This window comes from Temnothorax nylanderi, unplaced genomic scaffold, assembly GCF_030848795.1.
Source record: "Temnothorax nylanderi isolate EJ_2023f unplaced genomic scaffold, tnyl_v1.0 TNYL_tig0169_pilon, whole genome shotgun sequence".
Lineage (NCBI taxonomy): Eukaryota > Metazoa > Arthropoda > Insecta > Hymenoptera > Formicidae > Temnothorax > Temnothorax nylanderi.
In genome coordinates, this window is record NW_027249231.1 from 53692 (window position 1) to 74916 (window position 21225).

The 21225-nt window shown below is 40.6% G+C and overlaps 1 protein-coding gene across 6 annotated transcripts; it reads left to right on the plus strand.

The window, feature by feature from the left end:
* The first annotated feature begins 61 nt into the window (after positions 1 to 61).
* On the plus strand, positions 62 to 20130 carry LOC139777938 (uncharacterized). Of its 6 annotated transcripts, XM_071715643.1 has the most exons (4): positions 10064 to 10185; positions 10381 to 10500; positions 14546 to 14943; positions 15038 to 20130. In XM_071715643.1, exons 3-4 carry the CDS (start codon positions 14552 to 14554, stop codon positions 16662 to 16664), a joined length of 2019 nt encoding a protein of 672 aa, XP_071571744.1. In that variant the 5' UTR covers positions 10064 to 10185; positions 10381 to 10500; positions 14546 to 14551; the 3' UTR covers positions 16665 to 20130. The 6 variants fall into 6 exon arrangements, with proteins under 6 accessions (XP_071571743.1, XP_071571742.1, XP_071571740.1 ...); XM_071715642.1 differs by lacking the exons at positions 10064 to 10185; positions 10381 to 10500 and adding an exon at positions 62 to 159; XM_071715641.1 differs by lacking the exons at positions 10064 to 10185; positions 10381 to 10500 and adding an exon at positions 7289 to 7419.
* Positions 20131 to 21225: the final 1095 nt, after the last annotated feature.

Here is a 21225-nt window from a genome sequence, read left to right on the forward strand (position 1 = left end):
TTCCGGTCGCGCGCGTACGTTGCGTGGACGACGGAGGACAAACCGCGGAGGAAGAAAAAAGTTAAGGAGGCGCCTCGGCGGGTTGAAGGCTTTGAAGGGAACGCGGAGGCGATCAGCGAGGAGGGGGAGACGATAAACGAAGATGACGGGAAAACGAAGGTAGAGACGAAATCGGGATTAGAGCTTAGAGACGGAGAGAGAGAGAGAGTGAGAGGGGAAGGGAAAAAGGGAGGGACAGAGAGAAAGAGAGAAAGAGGAAAGGAGAGAGAAAAAACGAAAGAACGCGGTTCGCTCCCAAAGATTTCGAACTGCACTGCGAACGGGGGAACCACAGTCCTTACTGAGCCGGAGTTTGACTACGTACTCGCGGCTGCGAGACTTCGGGGTCTGCGCAGTCAGCGCAGTCGGTCATTCTCGCCACCACCATCGCCGCCGTTTCCACCACCATGTCACCGTCGCCGTCGCCGCCGCCGCCGCCACCGCCGCCGCTCTAACCCCAAACCTCCACCACGGTTCTTCCCGACGCCAACCCTAACCTGCCTGCCTGTCTGCCTACCCTGCTCCACCCGGCAGCGCCCTAACTTCGCCGCAACGGAGAGAGGCTCCCCCCCTCCCCGCGCCGAGTCACGCGTGAGTCGTGATTCTTATTCATATTCGCGCGAAATTGCGTCGGACCGGGCGGGTCTCCCGAGGATTATTTCGCGGAGATTATTTCGCCGGCGACTCCGGATTCTCTGGGGAGGGGATGGGGGAGCGGCCGAGGGTTGAATAGGGTCGTGCGTTACCGGTATCGGCTTTAGCGTAATAGGAATCATAATTACTTCTCTCTCTTTCTCCCTTTCCCACCGTCTTACGACGAGTGTTCGACCCGGAAATGTTTGCCGCTACCGGCGCGGCGGCATAATATTCCGCGGGTAAATGCACGGGGCGTCGGCGTCGTCGCCAGCGCGTCGTAAAGGGCGTTAGCGAGAAACTCGTAATCGTGCCTCTCACCGTATATTAATTAAAAATGGTTGGCTGTCCCGGCCGGCTCGCGCCGCCGCGCCGCGCCGTTCCCGTAATTACGTTGTGTTTAATTAATTAAGCGTACGTAGCGAGAGCTGGCGCGAAGGTTGCGACGCGAACGCGGCGGTCGCGCGCGGTTTACGTAAACCGCGCGCGATCGTCGCGGAATAATAATTAAAAATTACGACGCGCATAGATTCGGTATTCGGTCTAGGCATTCGTTTTTGCCTTTTCTTTCCTTCTTTTCCACCGGCGCGGCGCGCCAGCTGTAATTTTTAATCACCGCGCCTGACGCTAAGCTGTTTCCGCGCGGTGTGCGGCGCGCGTCCGCGGTGTAGTGTGCGCGCAGCTTTTAATCTAGCCAGCGCGGATGCGATAATGATCGCATTAATTACGGTATGATAACACCGATAAGCATCCGCGCTGAGCCTCGTAAAAATATAACGAGGCAAAAAATTAGGGCAAAAAACCGGATTACAAACCGCGTATTACGCGTCGCGTTGGTACGCTAAATATGTTGATGTTTTCGGAAGCGCTTTTATTAAATGATAATATTTCTCTCTTATCTCTATTTTCCCTCTGCGATTTTATGTTTTCATTCCTGCGTCGCTTGTGTTGCGACATAATATTATTACCGCAATAATGTTTTTTTCCTGTAATAGAAATGAGAGATCTGATAGAGAGAGAGAGAGAGAGAGAGAGAGACCGAATTTATTCCTCCACGACTGAATAATGTTTGAATTTGTTGAAATAAATTTAAAAGAATGTGTTTATCGTGAGATTCGATTTCCGATGTACTTACAATTAGCGTATAAGTCTCATTTTTCAAGGAGTCTCTCGATACATATCCATCTCCTCCCTCGTATGAGGACTCCGCAATTATCGCGTCGCGTAGGGACGAACGGCGTGTACGGAACGAAAGTTTCGTAGTATTGCCGCTAAAGAAAACGTCTACATCAGGTTTCCCGGCCGAAAAGTTCTCGTCGAAACAAAAAGAATCCACGCCCGAAGTCACGCCGACTAAAGTTCGTTGCTCCGTATATGTTGTCCCCGCGCATTCTGCGGCGCATTGGAGCTCTGCCAAAGTCATTCTCGCATAATTCCACGGGAGTACAAGGCTCGAAAAAGAGATGGGACACACACACACACACACACACACACACGCACGCACGCACACCACACACACACACAAGCGTATAGACAATACGCTCGCAACCGAGAAGTATTTCGAAATTTATCCAGGACGCGCTTGCCTCGGTGACACATATTTAATTTTATCGCGGAATATCAACGTAAAAGATAACTACATTGTAATTAGAAGCATCGTGTAATAAGAAAAGAAAAACGGCACTTGTTTAAATAATAATAGCGACAAAAGTCCGTAAATAACGTTGCGGCTTATTATCATTGAGCGTTTCTCCTGTATTTTGAATAACCGTTTATCAGCCTTTCGTGGAATTTATCTCTCCATTATATCGATGCGCGCCTTGTTTTATTACGCGATATCCTCTACGGATTCTTCGGGCGAGCCGAATAGCGTCTCATCGCCATCTACCGTCCACCTTTATAACTAAATGATTTTAGCATCGGCCGATGAGAAAAATGATAAAACATAAAACTGTCTTGTGCAAAATATTTATTGTTGCGTTATGTTCTCAAACGTGTGGTGAAAGAAATGTTCTAAACAAAGTATTTCGATGATATTTGTTTCGAAATAATACGTATTATCCTGATAATTTGTTTCGTTATGCGTTAAATTATTAACACGTTAAGCGATTCACGCGTTTGTGCAGAGGGGCCATTAAAAAATAGCGCGTCACGTAATATTCCGGTGGTCCGCACGGCAGATATTTATTCCGCGCAAATATCCGGTAACGTAATAGAACGGTAAATTGCATTTATCTGATTTATTGCACGCGCAAATATTGGATTTTAAAAAATCGGCGCACGAAGCGTCCGTTTGACGCGACGCGACGTACGGATCACGTAATTGCCGCAGGTAGCGGCGCATAAATTGACATTAAAGTTATAGATGCGTAAATAAAGATCTCCGCGAGAGTCTTGACACGTACGATGCGTTGTGAGTAAACGCGATAAGATGCGAGCCGAAATGCGACACGCGTTATGAAAAATGCGTATATACTTACAATATCGCCCCGATCGCCCGTCGTAAAACAGCATTGTGTTTACGACGATGCCGCACGTGTGTCCCGCGTCTCTAAAATCCTTTCTTGAAAGCGTAAGTATAGATTTATTGAATCTTTTCCTCGTCGTTGTCGTTCCGCAGACCCGAACGCGCCTCTCAAACAATCCCCTCCATCGAAATATTGTAAATGACAATTGACAATCAATATCGACATTTTTTATCACTGGACGATTTTACCTGATAATAATTTTTTTAAATTTTTATATTTTATTGTTATGCTTTTAAACCACGCGTCGCGTCGATTACTATGCGCTCCTGAAACGATTTTATGAAGCTGGAAATGTAATATCACAATTGATAATCAATTTAACATTGATGCTAATACGCATCTTAAAAACCTACGAGAAATTTATTAATGTATTTTTGTTTAAATCAGAGTCACTGTTCGGACGATGACAATAATGTACAAAATACATGTTGCGAATATTAATTAAAAATGCAACTCGTTCCTTCTGCATATATAGAGATACGTTTCATCAGCCAAAAATTTTCCAGGCCAGAGGACAGATATTTTTTATCATAGCATCAGTGTCGAGGGTTGCGGGAGAAAAAATGGGAAAAAATAATCAAGATTTTTCTTTTATTTCTGTCCACAGGGGCGATGATTTTATTTACATGAATAATTTCTGGTCCGGTGTATTTGCGCGATTTACCGACTTGGCGATGAAAAATTAAGTCCCATTAATCACCGAGAGGCGTACATTTTCAACCGGTTGGCGATCCCGTCGGAATGCTCGACGTTACGTCCCATTAAATTTGAACCCCGCCGCTCTGCTATCCTTGATTCCCTCGTTATACGGCGTTCGAAAAAAAGAAGAAAAAAAGGGAAAAAAAAGGATAACTCCGCGGCATGATCCGCGGACCAAAGTGGGAGATAGAGAGTGGAGAAAGAGAGAAGGAGAGGAGGGGGAATTAATCCCGAGACGATAATTCAACGGCGCGCGGAATCGGGAGAAGCTGTAACGTCAATCGCAAAGTTAATCGATGCGCCACTGATGCGAGCACGGGATTGGCAGGTCGTCGGTTTCCCCGCTCAGCCAAGAGATCATGAGATCGCTATTTTGCGGGTGTTTCGCAATATATTTGCGCGAGCGCGCGCCTCTGACTGCCTCTGACCTCCGACCGATCGCCGATCACGGCGAATGCAATTCTTCGAAACTGAGCTCGCGGAACGCGCGTCCGCACCCGCGTCGCTCAATCACGCACTGACCGCATGAACAAACAACAGAACCGGGCATATATACGTGTACGGGAGAGTGACACGTATGTACCGCGTATATCCGACCCGCATCGATTTCCCATTGTCCTCTCTTCAAATCTAGAATACATACATACGTAGCGACGACGACCCTACAGGAATGCAAACGCGCGTTACGAGAGCTCTCTCGCCGCGGCAGGAATTTGCAATCGCACTTCTAAAAAGTGCCGCGATCGTTGCTTTTGCGACGCGCCTACTATTTATTAGCGATCGTGCGCGAGAAACGAGGCTGTTGGAAAAATATAAAATAATTAATACTCCGGACGCGACAGCTCGTTCGCTTACTTATATAATGATATTACGTAACAAGCTGGATATACTTTTCTGTTAAATGGAATATATTGCACGTGTAGATGAGATCGACCACGAAAAATAAAAACTCTTAATTGATCTTAATGGGACTCAATTTTTCATCCGTAAGTCAGAGAATGACGTAAATATAGAACAGAAATTATCTTCGTAAATAAAATCACGAATGAAAAGAAAATACAGTAAATAACAACAGCTATGAATAGAAAAAAATTAACATTCTTTTGTTAACACGCAAGATAGTTTATAATGAATTCATACAAAGTTTACGATTCCGCGAAACCAAAGATAATTAGAATTGTCGTATCAAGTTCATAAAGTCTCTCAACAGTCGGATTTTAATGTTTGTTGTCATACACTGCCATACATCGTTTTAGCAACTCAGCGGTTTGTCGTGACGATCAGCTGTCCGCGAAGCGGGGACTTATTTGCCGAAGTAGCAGAATGCACTGCGGGACTGAAAGCTTGTGACATGCGTTTAATATATCTCGATTAATACTCGCGCATCTCGTTCATGTCCTCGGCAACAATGTCGCTCGGTCCATAATTTGACGATTGAATGGTAAACGTCACGCGCGGACACGTCAGAGACGTTTCGAACGTGATTAGCGGAAAATGAGAATACAATAGCCGCTTTATAACATATAGACGCGAGACGCGTATTATTCCTCTTCCGAGAAATCAGTTTCTAAAACATCTCGCCAATTTATCCTGTTTCCGCGTATGATTGAGGATTTATCAAAAATCACACATCTTTTATAATCTATTTTGATCTATACTACGACATATCATCGAAATTGATGGAAGAGGGGGGAGGGGATTCCGAGTATATTTTCAGATGAAAGGAACATATATCTGAATTAACAAACGAAAAATAAATATAATATAATCAACGAACTATGAAATTTAGAAGCGGAAGTGCATTGTACATCAACGCGAATGTATCACAGATTTACAAATAATTAATAAAATCAAAAGTGGATGTGTGCGTGTATGTAAATGTTAAAGATTTTAAAAATAATCGCAAGTAGGAAAGAAAAGTAGTTACAAACAGACAATTAATAGTTGCTTTCCATTTACATCAAAACTCTGATAATTCTCACTTGTGACGTCATAACTCAGTTAAATGCACGTTCTTTTTGCATGCTGGCAAGTGAGATTCAACTGAGTTTTTATCCACAATCGAGACCATGTGCTTTAATGAATCTAATAAACTCACATTAAAAGTGAGGCTATGGACCTGTATTATTATGCGATAGCTTTGTATTTTCACCAAAATCAGCAGGTAAATACAAAATGACAAATGACATATCTTACCTGAGTATAAAATACTCACATAACTGAGTGACTCAGATCACTCGAGTGTAAATGGAAAGCAACTAATGCGCGATAAAAAATAAGTGACGAACGCAGCTACGCGGAGGTCTCCGAGCTGCAATTGGTGGAGATCGTTGCTGTTTATTTCGTTGCATAGAAATGAAACGGTAGGCCGATTCCAAAACTCGCCGGTCTCGCCGTGCCCAATTGACGTCATCAGTAATTTCGTATACAGATTCGTTTGATCGGTGAAGGAAAAGCTTCTCGTATACGAGCGCACGCAAAGTGCCGAGGTGACATTCTATAACTGGTGAAACTCGTTAAACAATTAAACGGAATAACCGTGGTGATTCACGCTGACGTGACGTCAACGCGAAAAGGGATCCTCCGTTCAGCCCTCTCCCCCGCACGAAAATTAACGAGAGAGGACTCGGATAAAAAAATATTTTACGAGAGAAAGTTAAGGATATCAGTTTTATATATTTTTGGCTTTCTGTTTCTATTAAAGATAAACTAATTACTTTTTTACATATAATTTGAAAAATAAAAGTATTTTCAAATATCCACTTTAAGAAATTCTTGATCCTGTGTTTTCACATTGTATCAGTATTTTCAACTTTAGTTTTTCATCATTTTCGAGGGTATCCCAGTTCACTGTGCGAAGCTGTGACTCTTTCCGCGCGATTTCGAGTTCAGGTATCAATACCTTCTTGCTTTTCGATTTCTTAAAAAAGGTCTCTGTTCCTAATTAAGAGATCTCAGAGAAACCGCCGCTGTCTCTTGATATAAACAATTAAATATTCGTATTTCGAATTCGTTACGTTTTCTCGATTACCGTGAGATATCGGGAATTATTTGAGAATTAACCGCCGCGATTGCTGCTTCTCGGAAAAATGCGGACGAAAATAAAGTCGTCGACGGTGACGAAGCCTAATTCATCGGCGACCATTTTACCGGCCAAGCGCGATCCGCGATAAATCAAATGCGTAAATACGACGTGTACGCTGTATGTGTCACGACACGTCAGTTTTTCCATTGTTTATCTCGAGCGTTTAATTTTCCCTTATTAGGAGGTGCGCCACGTACAGTTTTTAAATCTGGCCTCTCGTTCGTCATCAACGTGCGCGTCGTACGAGCGACGCATGCGCGGCGCCCGTCACTCCCCCCCCCCCTCCGTCTCGCGGGTCTATTCGTACGTAGCCAGTATTAATCAATCACCTGTTTCATCCTGTACGTGATTCTTTCTTTTTGCAAACGCGATCAACTGCTGCACGCACGAGGATCTCGATCCGCTGTGATAAAGCGGACGGGAACGGACGAAAACGTACGTGAGTCGAAAACATATATTTCGATGTATATACGCGTTAAGGCCAGCGCACGAACATTGTGCAATGTATACGAGCGAATTGTAAAACGACGAGTAATTAATTTCCAAAACCGTTGCGCGAATGTCTGCCTGAGCGGAAAGCGATTCTCTCGCCAATCGTAACTGAAAATCGGGCCGGTGTTTGTAAATCAAGGAGAACAGTATATATCGGGAAAGCGTATAATGATATTTAAGCGTAACGTAGTGTTGACGGTGCTTAAAAATTTATTATGGCTCGTCTACAATAGCCATAAAAGTACGCAGTAAGACGTGAGCAGTAAACTATTGATCAACCACAATCGATTATTCTTGAATTGTAAAAATCCCATTAGTCAACAGCTTACTGTTTACGTCTTACTGCATACTGTTGCGGCTATTGTAGACCAGCCATTATATATGTAATTAAACGAGCTGCACGCGGGTTAACAAAATGAGTTACTCAACGGTAAATCCGGAGTACTACGACGTAACGACATCTTCCATTATCGCGGTACGGTCACCGCTTTCGCTCCCGGCAGTCCCGGCTAAAAGCAACATCGTTGTCGCGGGGAGAAACGTAAACAAAACGTATCACTCGCGCGCGCGAGATAGGTGCGCGTTTACGTGGAGTTCGTGGAAGCCGTGGCCCGGGGCCCGGGGCCCGGGGCCCGGGGCGCGCCGCGCGCGCGCCTCGTTTATAACGTCCGCGTCGCCGTGATTTTCCTTCAGTCGCCAAATCGCGCGCATCGCGGCGCAGTTTGTTGATCTGACCAGCGGGTTTTTCCTCTTTTCCTCCCCCCTTCCCCCCTCGCGTATGTTCCGAGCGCGAAACGCGTTTGAAAAAAAAAAAGAAAAGAAGAAAGAGCTCGCACACCGTCGCGCAAGCGCATGCCCGACGCTGCGTCTCGCCGCTCGCGGCTCGTCCGTCGTGTCTTTCTACTCCGCTCCCCCCCTCCCCCCGCACCCCCTGCGCCGAGAGTATTCGTGCTCGTTTACCGAGGGTGCGTTATCGGACCTTCGTACGCATGCAGACCGCGATAACGCTCGACGGATTGTAAGAGGCCCCCCCTCGTCCGGAAACGCCGCATCCGCGTCTCCACGGTAAGATGAATCCTTCTTTTTTCCCCCCTCCCCGTCTAATATAGGACAGGCTGACCGTCCGGTCGAGGAATTAGGAGGTTAGGAAGAGCGAGGTCGCGTTCAATTCGAAGGCATAGCCGGCCAGGCCGGCCCCCGAGACGCTTCTTCGCGACAACTGGATATTTTATCACTTTGCCACCCCTCTGCGAGAAAATTTCTCTCTCGCGAGGTGTTTCAGTCCGCGGGACAGGTATTCTGACGCGAGGCTCTTTTCGATACGGAGCAATACGGAGTCTCGAAACCAGTGCCTCCCCGCCCGGCTCCTCTCGGGCGAACCTTGCTCCGAGATGTCTCCCGAGACAGCCGAGACTTGCTCATATAAATTGACGAAAATTGCGCGCGAGATTGGCACGTGTGTATAGTAGATGTATATATGTACGTACCGAATACCGAATACGTAAGGCGCATCCAAAAGTGTATGCGACAAGAACCTCATTCATTTAAAAGTATTATGTGTGCAGCAGAGGAGTAGACAGTGAATTATAATTTCGATAAATAAAATTCTGAATGTCTCATCAATCGGACGTATTTTTACGCAATATACGAGAACATGTTTTTTTAGGACGCAATGCAAAGCGCGCGCATAAAAATATATTATTGTGCACGAAATTCGAATTAAGCCTGATAGTTTGGAAGATGAGTTTTTCAATTCGATAATTGATTATTATATAATATGCCGGATAAGATTTTCAATAATTTTTCTGAACAGGCTGACCGCACGTATTGCACACCGTATCTTGGAGTTGGTTCTTCATTGTATAACAAGCTCCAATTGTCGCATCGTCATTGTCACGAATCAGCATAAAGATTACTGTCTACAGTGTGAATATAAAACGCTGAAACTAAATGAATTGAAAAAGAACTCGTTACCTACCGTTTCAGTTTCAGCTGCACTTTTTGCATTTTAATATCCTTTCAACTAGATATTTAAATTATAATGAAAAATTTTTATAAATTATTAATTTCTTTCTAAAGATTTCTTCATACTACGTACATAAATCATCATACTAAAGAATATGATAAGAAAATAATGCCTTCAAGTGTATTAAAACATTGTAGAAACTTCACAAAAATAACGGATTATAATAATATAATTATATTAAGAGAGTCACGACCGATTATGATAACAATCAAATAAATAGAAAACGTGCCAATATACAATCGGGCTGTATCTTTTGTGCCTATAATATTATTCGCGTGAATGCAATGTACATTTCTTCTTTCTATAATAATATTCCTTCCTGCGTGGTAATACCATATTGATGTGAGCTAAAACGAAATAGAATGTTCAAATGATCAAATTTTGAAGGAAGAGAGAAAAAAGAGAAACGATAAAATGAGGAATGAGTAAAAAAAAAAACGAGCGGGGCCGTAACAACGGGGCCCAAAAGCCGAGCGTGTCCCGCGCGTAACACGCGTACGGAACGAGAGCGCGCCTCGGTAGGTTTTAACCCTGAGTTCACTCGAATATGATTTAATTTAACCGCGGCTCTCGGCAATACGACCGCTCAATCTATCTCTGTCCACCGACGGACGCGCGCGAGCCGTTCCGACGATCGTCTCTTCCTCGTCAGCACACTGTCGGTCTCCTTGGCCTTTTCCTTGGTACGTAAAAAAACGCATACCTCCGAAAGCATTCCGCTTTCTCCGTGCGATTATACGCAGCGCGTACGGTAGGAAAATAAGTTAATTAGCAAGTTATTTGCTTACGCTTTCCAACGAGAAATTTTAAAATAGTGAATGAAAGATAAAGAAGAAGAATGTTTTTTTTTATAGTACTTGTTTTCTTACACTTACAAGATATGCAGTCAAAGGTCAACCGATTACCTCGCAAAAATAATCGGTCAAGTTCGATCGCGAAGCCACTTAAAGAGAGAGAGAACAATTGAAGAACAAGAAAACTTTTGCAACAACATATACGTATGTAAGAAAATAACGAGGAAATATCTTGTTAAACCTTTAGAAACCTCACCATAAGATAGTTTACAACACAGAAATCCAACAGACCTCTACAAGACAGACATTCCACACAATTTTTCAAGTCGCTTCTAGACTCTTGACTTTTAAATTTGTGCAATGTGTAATCCGGCAAGGTCTTCCGCAAATAACTTGCTGCTTGGTACGCTATATTGACTCTCGTATATTCGTGCGACGGTAGGGACAGATTACAGATTACCCACTAACTATTCGGTTTGGGAGCGACGAGGTCTGGGGAGACCTCGGTGCTCTTTAATGAAATAGCCATCCTGTGCAGTGTGTGTGCAATAAAGTGCAATGAATGAAAGAGCTGTGTATCGCGAGCGTGGTATCATCGTGGTATCAAACGCTTTGAAAATAATTTTCGTAGATTTGATCTCGTCAAAGTGTGACGATAACAATTATCTCGTTAAGGTATGACGATAACAATTGTCATAGTGATATCGTTTTACTTACACATTACACCAGATATGTTCCTATTTAAGTCGGAGTACGTAGATAAGTATAACATAATAATGGTTATCAAGAAATTAAATATGCATTAAATGTACGTATATTTATATGCATATTTAACGCTTCGATAACTTTTATTACATTATTTATCATATTCTCTGCGCTAAATTATTATATACTTACTAATATCACTGGATTTATTTCTGTGTAAGTTGAAGTATATGAGTAATTTAATGACAGTTATCAAATATACATATATACGTACATATTTCGACAACTGTTACTACATTACTTATATACTTACTTCGATGTATGTAGGGATAAATCCAGAGAGATGGTCTATGAAACAAAAAGCATCTCAACAGCCGTTCTGGACGCAGATATACGCGAGACGTCACATTTGATGCACGAAGAATGAGATATGCGATTTGCGGTGGAATACTTTGTGCAATCTTGTGGCAGCCGTAGAGCAGAGTCATTTTTCACGACCATTATGGGTTAGAGAAATATAGGCGAAGTGTCAGTCTCTTGTGGTGAAATGCGGCCCTTGATCCATATCACGTCGATATCATGAAACTGGCGAGACTCCTACGTGCGTGGAAAACAGATGTTCCGTTTGCCATGTTAACGTAGCTGCGCGATTATTACGATGAAACGGCTACACGGTTTTGCCGCGATTTATTTTCCTCGTTAATGCATAATTGGAATTTTTCTTCGAAAGGAGTTTTATGATAATTGGAATTCTTGGATTCGGCATTAATCTTTCGAATCTTCGATTGCACAATTTCGACTTGTGCCTGTGACGTCTTAAACGAATACTTACCATACATTATTAGGAATTAGGAAAATACTATTTTTTTTATTAAATAGGTTTTTATGTGTATTATGGATTTTATGTCTTTTGAAAATGTTCGAACGTTATAACAACGATAGTACGCTATGTATCAATATTCTACAATACAAATGAAAACATTGAAAACGTGTATCGTTTTTACAAAACAATGTAATCAATTAATCCGAAATTTTTCAGTGAAGTTGAGAAAGTACCTACTGTAAAGTCAACATGGCTCAAATTAAATTCATTAAACCTTTGTAGAATTTATCAAAAACAATTGGACAAAAATCTGACGCGTTTAAACCGAGCCACTTTTCTAGATTTGCAAGATACAAAAAATTAGTACTAGAAACAATATATTCCGCGTTCCAATTATAATACAATACATATTTTTATATAATAATTAAAATACATAGCAATAGTAAAATAAATACAATTTTACTGTAAAAATATTAGATTAAGTTAGAAAAAAGCACATTTCGCTGCATCATGCCTTTTATATCTACGTGCCAAATAATATGAAAAATTTTGCGCTTCCACAATTTTGCTCGTTAACATTTAGTTTCTAAATTCTAAGAAAACAGCCTTGCACTATTTTTAATAGTACGAAGACTTGCTAGAAGTGGTAAACATCGCAATTAGCGCTCGTACTCTTCCACTTTTGTCAAAGAATACATATATATATTATATATGCGCAACGAAGTTCACGTAACGCAATTTGACATTTGCTGGCAAAGTGCTCGAATTATACATTTTCGCTTAGGTATCGCCTTTATGGAACATCCGCCAATTCGTGTAATGATATTACGAAGTGTTCTTATGCAATAGTTAGTACAACTCGCAAAATAGAGAGACTTTGATGCGCGAAATTTAATAAACTCTGCTCTCTCGAAGACGATAAGGCGATACAAGACCATCCCACTTTTATTCGATCAATAACAACAAAATTACATAAAATTATATTCTCTCTCTAAGAGGAATCCAGATAGTTTTTACGGAATAATATATGCCTTAAGTTGAAAATATGTCAGTTATTTGACCTCTCATTCTAATTAGTTCCACTTAACTTGTTTTTATTTGATTAAAGTTTGAATCGTTAATGACTCTCTCTCTCTCTCTCTCTCTCTCTCTAAACGCTCCTGATTTATAGGTTCTTCGATAATTTTATTATAAAAGAATCATTTTTTAAAGTAAATTGAGTTTTCGACGAAAAATACGCAATTTATGAATCTACGTAGAATAAAATAAAAGATTTGAGAATTTAAGAATGCATTGTTATTGTATAAAAGTGATATAAAAATAGCTGAAATAAATAGTAAATCTCTCTTTTCAAAATTATGAAGCATAATCCTATAATCTCTCGTCAAACGCAGTATCGTTTCCAGAGACGTCAGATGAGCCACTTTGTACGTTTAGGTGTAGACAGTGATATTGATTTGGCAAGTACGTCCTCAGAGAGGACAATGGCACTCTATACGTTAAATACAATCGTTCAACGACGCACGGATGACTCGAGTAACCCCACCGGAAAAAGCCAATGCGAAATCATCAAATGCATACGGCAATCGCCAGAGAAAGAAAGAGAGAGAGAGAGAGAGAGAGAGAGAGAGAGAGAGAGACAGAGAATCGTCGACGGGAACGAAGAAAAATATTCCTACGCGTTGAATCCGTCGATTCAACGAACGCCTTCGTCATCGCGTAAATTCCGCTTGGGGGATCTCGGAGGACCCGTCGCTACGAAGATCCCCGGTCGAACCGCTGTCGCATAAAGAAAGAAAGGCGATGCTTCGCTCGCAAAAAGGCCACCCAGTGTCTCGCCCGGAGTCTGAATGCAAATGATTTCATCCCCGACACGCGGCGTTTTCCCGCGTGAAGGGTGGATCCGCGGGTGAGACGGTGTCCGAAAACTAAAGAATCGCGGCGCCAAAGGCGAGGACGACGCCGAGAAATATAGCGATGGCCGGTGAGATGAGGAGTTGGGGGGGTTGGTCTGGCAGTTCTCGAGGAGGCAAATGTACGTCGATGGTAATGGTGATGGTGTTCGCTCTTGCGGCCGAGGGCGAAGGAACGATGGCGAGGGGGGATGGCTCTCCCTCGCCCCGGTGCACAGCTGGGCGTGTAACGCGCGCGTATCGTTCTGGCGGAAAGCCCCGTACCGAAAGCTTCGACCGTCTAGTTGTCTCTACCGGCAAAAGGCGTCGAAGTGTTCCTTTGTAATGCACTGCGCCAGCGGAAAGAGTTGGTCGAACGTAATTTGTCATCGCGATGAGTAGGATCCTACTCGCAATTTCTCGCGGGCTGACTCATTTGCACTAATTCGCACCGAGACATTACGTCGTGGAACTAAAAATTTCCACGTTTTCGATGTTCGAATTAATAGAATTAATAGTTTCGTGAGAAAACCAAATATAGGTTTTCCCAAATTCGCGTACAGCAACTAATATTTTACAAGTCATTATTATGTTATATTATAATGCTATATAAATTACGACGTATATTATTATCTATCTCTTATAGTACTTTTTTAATTTTTTAACAAAATTAATATCTTTTTGTCTGGTATAGCTTTCAATGTCTGAAAAGAATGAACAGTAGTAAAGATTTATATTATATAGAAATATGAAATTATACTTTTAAATAAACCGTGTATAGCCGAAATCTGATTACAACTGATTATTTTGTTTTTGATTGTTGATACAGATTACAATGGCAAAGATGGCAACAACGTTATCTCTGCTTACGGTGTACTTCGTTGTTACGACATTCGCCCTGAATAACGAGGAGCTGCTGGAACAAGAATGCCCCGTGGATTGTCACTGTCACTACTTTCGCATCAACTGGGTGACGGACTGCTCGGACAGCAATCTGACGACCATCCCGTACGACGAGCTCAGCCACAATGTCTATATTTTAGACATGAATGATAATAATATTGCAGACATCAGTCCGTTTCCAGACTCCATTAAATTGAGGCGTCTTCAGATGGCACACAACCGATTAACTGAACTGACGTACGAATCATTTGCCGGGTTGACGTACCTCCTGGACGCAGACTTCTCGTATAACGCCATTACGCGGGTAGATCCCGAAGCCTTCCGGTAAGCTGATTCGATATCAATTATATTCGCCGGTAATCATTCCACTCTCGGACGAGTAATATAGGTTTTGTCGATCATACGATTAATTCAACAGGGACAACCCGGGTCTAATTACATTGGAACTCCAACACAATCCCTTGGACGAGGTTGAGGAATCCTTCCTGAATTGCCGCACGCTGCTGTATCTCGATTTGAATTCATGCGGTATCCGCCACCTCAATACGCGCTTCTTCTACAACACGACGAATTTGAATAAGCTCGACCTGTCGCACAATCCTCTGCAAAGGATAGAGCCGGGCCCCTTCGATCATCTGACGAATTTGGAATATCTCAACCTGAACGGATGCAATTTAACCTACATATCGCCCGAGGCGTTTTCCCACCTGGAAAATTTGCGACAATTAGAGATAGGGGACAATAAATTGAAAACGTTGAATTGGAGGAGCGTTCTCACGCCGTTGGTACGCTTGGAACATCTGGATATCCGCAACACCGGTATCACGAATCTACCGGGTGATGCCTTCGCCAAGAACTTGTATCTTCTACAGTTGGTCCTCGCGGACAACGAATTGTGGCATCTGGATGTCGAGGATACGCTCGGCCACAACTTGCACAGTCTACAATCTTTAGACTTGTCGAATTGCAATTTGCAGGACCGTTTATCCGAGGAAGCTTTCAGAAACGCAAGCAAGCTACGCGTACTCAATCTGAACGGTAATCCAATGTTCGCGAGCGATGTAACTGCCGTTCTGCGTCATCTACCAAAGCTTCATAAGCTCTCCCTCAGCAATTGTAGTCTTCAAAGATTGCCAGATGCCTTCGATGTGTTTGAACACCTTGAAGAACTTGATATTTCCCATAATCCATTATCCGATGCATTCGTCAGTCTTCTCAATCCGTTAAGCGCTTTGGAATACCTAGATATGTCTTATTGTGATCTCGGTTATGTTGGAAATAACACTTTCGCGCAAATGACCTTTCTGAAGCAGTTGATTCTTTCGGGAAATGAACTTCATACGCTGGAAGAAGGATTGTTTGCAAATTTGACGCGTTTGGAAAGCCTAGAGCTCAACAATTGCGACCTCAAGGTACCCATCGATCCAAAAGTCTTCGGTGACCGTCAATTGACTGACATAATAGAGCTTAAACTTAGTGGCAATCCGCTGATCGTACCCGACGAGGGCTCGCTACTCCCAACGCAGCTCTCCAATTTGGAGATTCTGGACCTCAGCAACTGTGGCATTTCGCATTTGAATAAAAACATATTTGGCACAACGAATAATCTCACTCAATTGAATCTTTCGGGGAACACGATATCTGGTGTGGAAAATCTGAGCTCTCTGAAAAAATTGCGTGGGTTAGAACATCTAGACCTCAGTAATAACAACCTGCGCACGATCAATCCGAAAATATTCAAATCAAATCCACGCTTACTATCGGTCAATCTCATGGGGAACCCATTTGTCTGCAATTGCTCTATCGCGGAGACCTGGGATTGGGCTTTACAGGATAAAGGTGATCTTCATGTGCTTGTTGGCAGCCAACCGGCCAATTTTGAAACCGGCTCCGTAAAACGAAGGAAGACTCTCTCCTGTGCCTACGACGAAGAAACGTATCGAAACTTGATAGATGGCAGTCAGACAACCACGAGTCGCAAACAAACGCCTTCGCGTACTTGGGCTAAATACGTTCGCGAATCTAATTGCAATCGGCGTTCATGATATGCGGTAATCAACTATCAACATCCGATGTTGAACGTCTATAACCGTAAGGTATGTAGACGCAAACAGGAACTTTGAGCAAGTTCTAAACTACTAAATGTCATTGCAACATCGTTATATCAACAAGCCATAAATTAATATAACAATATTGTAAAATTTATATTTCCGTGGCATTATTTTTGTAGTCATAGGATTAAGACAGACTTGTAATAGTTTACATATTAGAAAGTATTTCCGTATTGAAACGTTACTAAGTCAAAAAATACTCGGTTTTGTATATATATATATATTGTCCTTTTTTGTACATAGTATTATAATAATTCTTGTTCTCTCTCACTCTCGTCGATCAAACTACGTCTTCTATTCAATTCAACAAATGCTTAGTCAAATATTAGAATGGATCAGCTGCCAATGATCGACGTTAAATAGAGAAAGTTAAAAAGAGATTCGAAAAGTCAGTGAGAAGTAATTTACTATAATTAAAATTTCACGTATTTATACAAAATGTCATATTTCGCTAAAACAAACTCACATTCTCAAATATAAATTGAATCAAGTATTCCGTATTTAATTGAAATTTGAAACATTTCATATTTATACATCAGTTAGATAAATAGAAAATCAATTTTTCATAAGAACCGAAAATAGTAAATATTTTTTTTTGTGCATTTAGTGACTGGTTACATTGTAATTGTAAAACTTAGAAACTGCTTGCGAGATAATAGGCCATGATTGAAGATAAATAATAAAATAATATGTTTAGTTAATAATTACACAACAGATAAAATTTGCGATATACGCTTGTATCGATAGTCACACAAGCGACTTGCAATTGTGTGATCTGTTTCTGTTAAATACGAGTAGATTGCATTAATTTATTCAATTATTTAAATTTTTTCACGTACATTTTGATCAAATATATTAAAAATATATAATTATTAATTTCACATTTGTTAGAAATAATAGACTTTATCAATAACGTAATATTTATACTTGTTTAATTGTAATACAATGTAGCGACATAAAAAAATTTTGCGTAAAAAATATTATCAAAACTTTAATTCAATTATAACGTTAACGAAATGTAATTTTACTTTAAATTTATTATACATAAGTTTTTGCAATTATATGTTGACGGATAAAGCGAACAATTCGATGATATATCAAAAATCAACCAGAAAGATCGGTTATGAAAGGTACATAGTTCAACTTTGCAATTAACAAACGCGCAGTTACATGCAGTTCACATGTACACATACATATGAACACAATTGCGCCATTGCATCCTATAGCGTGTGAGTATGTGGCCATGAAGACTAAATGGTTTCCCCCTATTTGAACTTCACAATAGCCACGGAAAATGCCTGATTACCGCTAAAAGCTGATAGACAACAGTACCTATTTATGACGTGGCAAATGCAATAGTTTTGTCTGTAATTCGCGGTTCGAATTACTCCACGTATCCTGTGGCTCTTCTATTTTTAAGTTAATTAAGTCAGCTTCTTCTACGTTATATAACAAGTGTTTACGATAGATTCGTGATACGTGAAATACACAATTATAAACAAATCCGTAGGCTCTATAAAACTGATATAGTTGATCTTATAAAATTATCTAGTGCATTTGCAGAACTCGCTATATAGACTTATATTTATTAAATCCTGTATTAAATATGTTAATATCTTTAATTAGAAAGTTGTTTAGAAATTGGTGAGGTGGGACCAATTTTCATACTAATCTCTTAATAAATTTTAGCATTTTTTGTCAAATTTATTTTTCAAAAATACTAAATTAAGTTAAATCTAATGGAAGAGAGTAGTGTTATTTTAATATATGCGATTCATATTTTTTATTATAAAAGTGTGTTGTTTTTTTAAGATTTATATACGGCATATTTGTGCTGTATCGAGTTTGATTGTCGGAAATATTTTAAAATAATGTTATTACGTATATCACGTACATCTTATATTTATATTGTTTGAACTCGTATCAGCTGATACTCAAGATAATTCCTGTTTATTGTTTGTCGTTGCTTATTAAAAGCTATTGTTTGGTTTGAATTTCTGAATTTATAGAACATTTTGTTATTTTAGAGTTTGCTGAATTTTTTAACGAAAATTATGATTTATGTTTTTGTGTTCCACGGTTATGTGCATTATAATATATTATGGTAATACAAAAATGTCTGTATTTCCCAGGAGCAATGAATATACTATAATCTCGCATTCAGGAAAATTATCTGCCCTCCTTGCTGTGTCGAGAATGTTAGCGTTAATATTGCACAGTGTGAATACAATAAGTTGAAACAACTTTTTTTCACATTGTCCTTTGCGCGTCTTCTTATAAATATCTATTTTTTGTTTCAACAATTCAACGCTTAGACGATAAGTCGACTTTAGGTATCTAAGATTAGCCAAAGTGAGAGAGAGAAAGGGGGAGAAATAGAAAGTAAAATGGTGAAAAAGATAAAAAAGGACGCGTTTCTCGCTTTCGCACTTGATCGAGATTAACCAAGTCAAATCTTGCGTATGTGCTCGATCGTGTAAAGGGAATCGGCGATCGTTCTCATCTTCGGATACATTGTACAATGCGAAAGATCGCGTGCTGGGCCATTTTCATTTATAATCACGAAATGTAAAAGACTGTTGTTTAATAAAGCCGTCATTCTCTTGGTATATGTGCCAGCTTCTCCTCGCCTTCATCATCGCGATGAAACAGTTGCCCCTTACAGGTCAATCACGATAACCAGCGCGGATAATCTAAATTGCATCGTGATATTGACGCTTACGCCGATGTAACGATAAACCCTATCGCCTTTATGGATACCTTTTGACAAGTTGCCGTTAACAGAGAGGTGCTCCGACAAAATTGTCCAGTAACGTTTTCATGCGTTGTTAGGATATAGGAACTTGTTCTTGTTTGAAATTAATGTTACAGCTGGTTAATATTGTTTTATCAAATATACGCATTTACGTAAATGCAGCAAAATTAGTTGAGAAATTATTTTCCGAATTTTTAAAGTTCTCAAATATTATAGTTTTTGAGAAAAAGAGGGAAGAGGTAAATTTTGAGTAACGCAAAACAAGTGTTTTAGCTATTAACTACACGCGATGTATATACATGTGTTTATAGTCACGTTATATAATTTGCAAACTGTTGATACATTCACGTGAAGTATGCAAGTAATTTTCATCGGCGTATATCCAAAGGTATGGGCCCTGTGGACAAAGAATTATTCCTAGCAATTCCTATTTTGCACTAGATATAGAAAATTATCTGTATTTATGTCAGCTTTTATATTATGCTGCAAAGTTTAAATTAAACACTGTTATATATGCCGTTTTACTATCGCGTACATAACTTGTGCGTAATACATAAAACATCGGAATTGCATGTAAAATTTATATTTCTTTGTATTTGTGCGTTTTATAATGGCTGCTAATAAATTAACATATATTTAATTTAATGACAATGTGTTAAAATAGATCATCCATTTATGTCTCTTACGTACAAATCAGTGGAAAGTTCACATTCTTTTTTTTTTAACACACACTTCTAAAGTTCGTCGACTTATTCTTTTATATTTTATTTTATTTGTATATATATATATATATATAAAAGGATGATTAATTTATTTTAATTTCAAACAATTGTCTCGACAGATAAAAATATTTCAGACAAAAGGTGTATGGAGAAAGGAGACAAATAATAGTAAAATCAATTTTTGAAAAAATCGATTTTTCAACATGAAGGTCATGGCCATTTTTTTAAATGAAATTATATGATATTTTATATACATTATTTTTTACATATGGCGGATACTTTAAAATGATTACACCTTAACTAAAAATATCTAATACAATATCTTTTTTCAAATTTTATCTTGTCCAGAAGTCTCGGTGACTATCTTTCAGGAAAAATTTGAGAACGAATGCGAGACTCGCGTTACAGTGACCTAATTTAAAAAGTGTCCCAGCTGCGGCGGAAGACTTTAACATTTTATATACAACTACGTCGCATTATTGATTGCGAGGCAACCTGGCCCGCAGGTGCGCTACGTAAGGACGACGAATGCAGCGATGTCGCGCGACGTGAAGAACGGATAGCAGAAAGCATGACAGCGCTACCCTCCGTCATCGATTATATGCGGAATCGTCTTGACCCCGCGAGACCCGCACGACCGCGAGACGGGCGCAATCGGGGATCGTCCCCAGTGAACCAGTGCTGCAGTGTAACGATACCGCAAATGTTGCGTGCGTGCGTGCATACGTGCATACGTGCGTGCATGCGTGCGTGCGTGCGTCATCTCGGTTTCAACGCGCAAAGTTCACGTCGCACGTCAGGGCCGCGTTTACTCCTCTTGTCGTCCCCGTTACAACGTTCCCTTCGGGAATTGCCATAAACTTCGATAGACACGACAAAACGTGCGCGTTTGCTAAATTATTATAAATATTTATAGTGAATCAAAGTAAAATAAAATATTTATTATCGAGCCGTAATACAATCAATGCAGTTTCGCGCGAATAGCTGAATCTCCGTCTATCGTTCTCAAGTTCGCGAA

Bases quoted from the DNA above. Each gene is read 5' to 3' on its own strand.
- LOC139777938 (XM_071715638.1), top strand. From the start codon at position 10,855: ATGAATGAAAGAGCTGTGTATCGCGAGCGTGGTATCATCGTGGTATCA. The intron at 10,972-14,545 runs GTATGACGATAA...TTGTTGATACAG, and splicing joins ATAACAATTATCTCGTTAAG to ATTACAATGGCAAAGATGGC. The intron at 14,944-15,037 runs GTAAGCTGATTC...TTAATTCAACAG, and splicing joins GTAGATCCCGAAGCCTTCCG to GGACAACCCGGGTCTAATTA.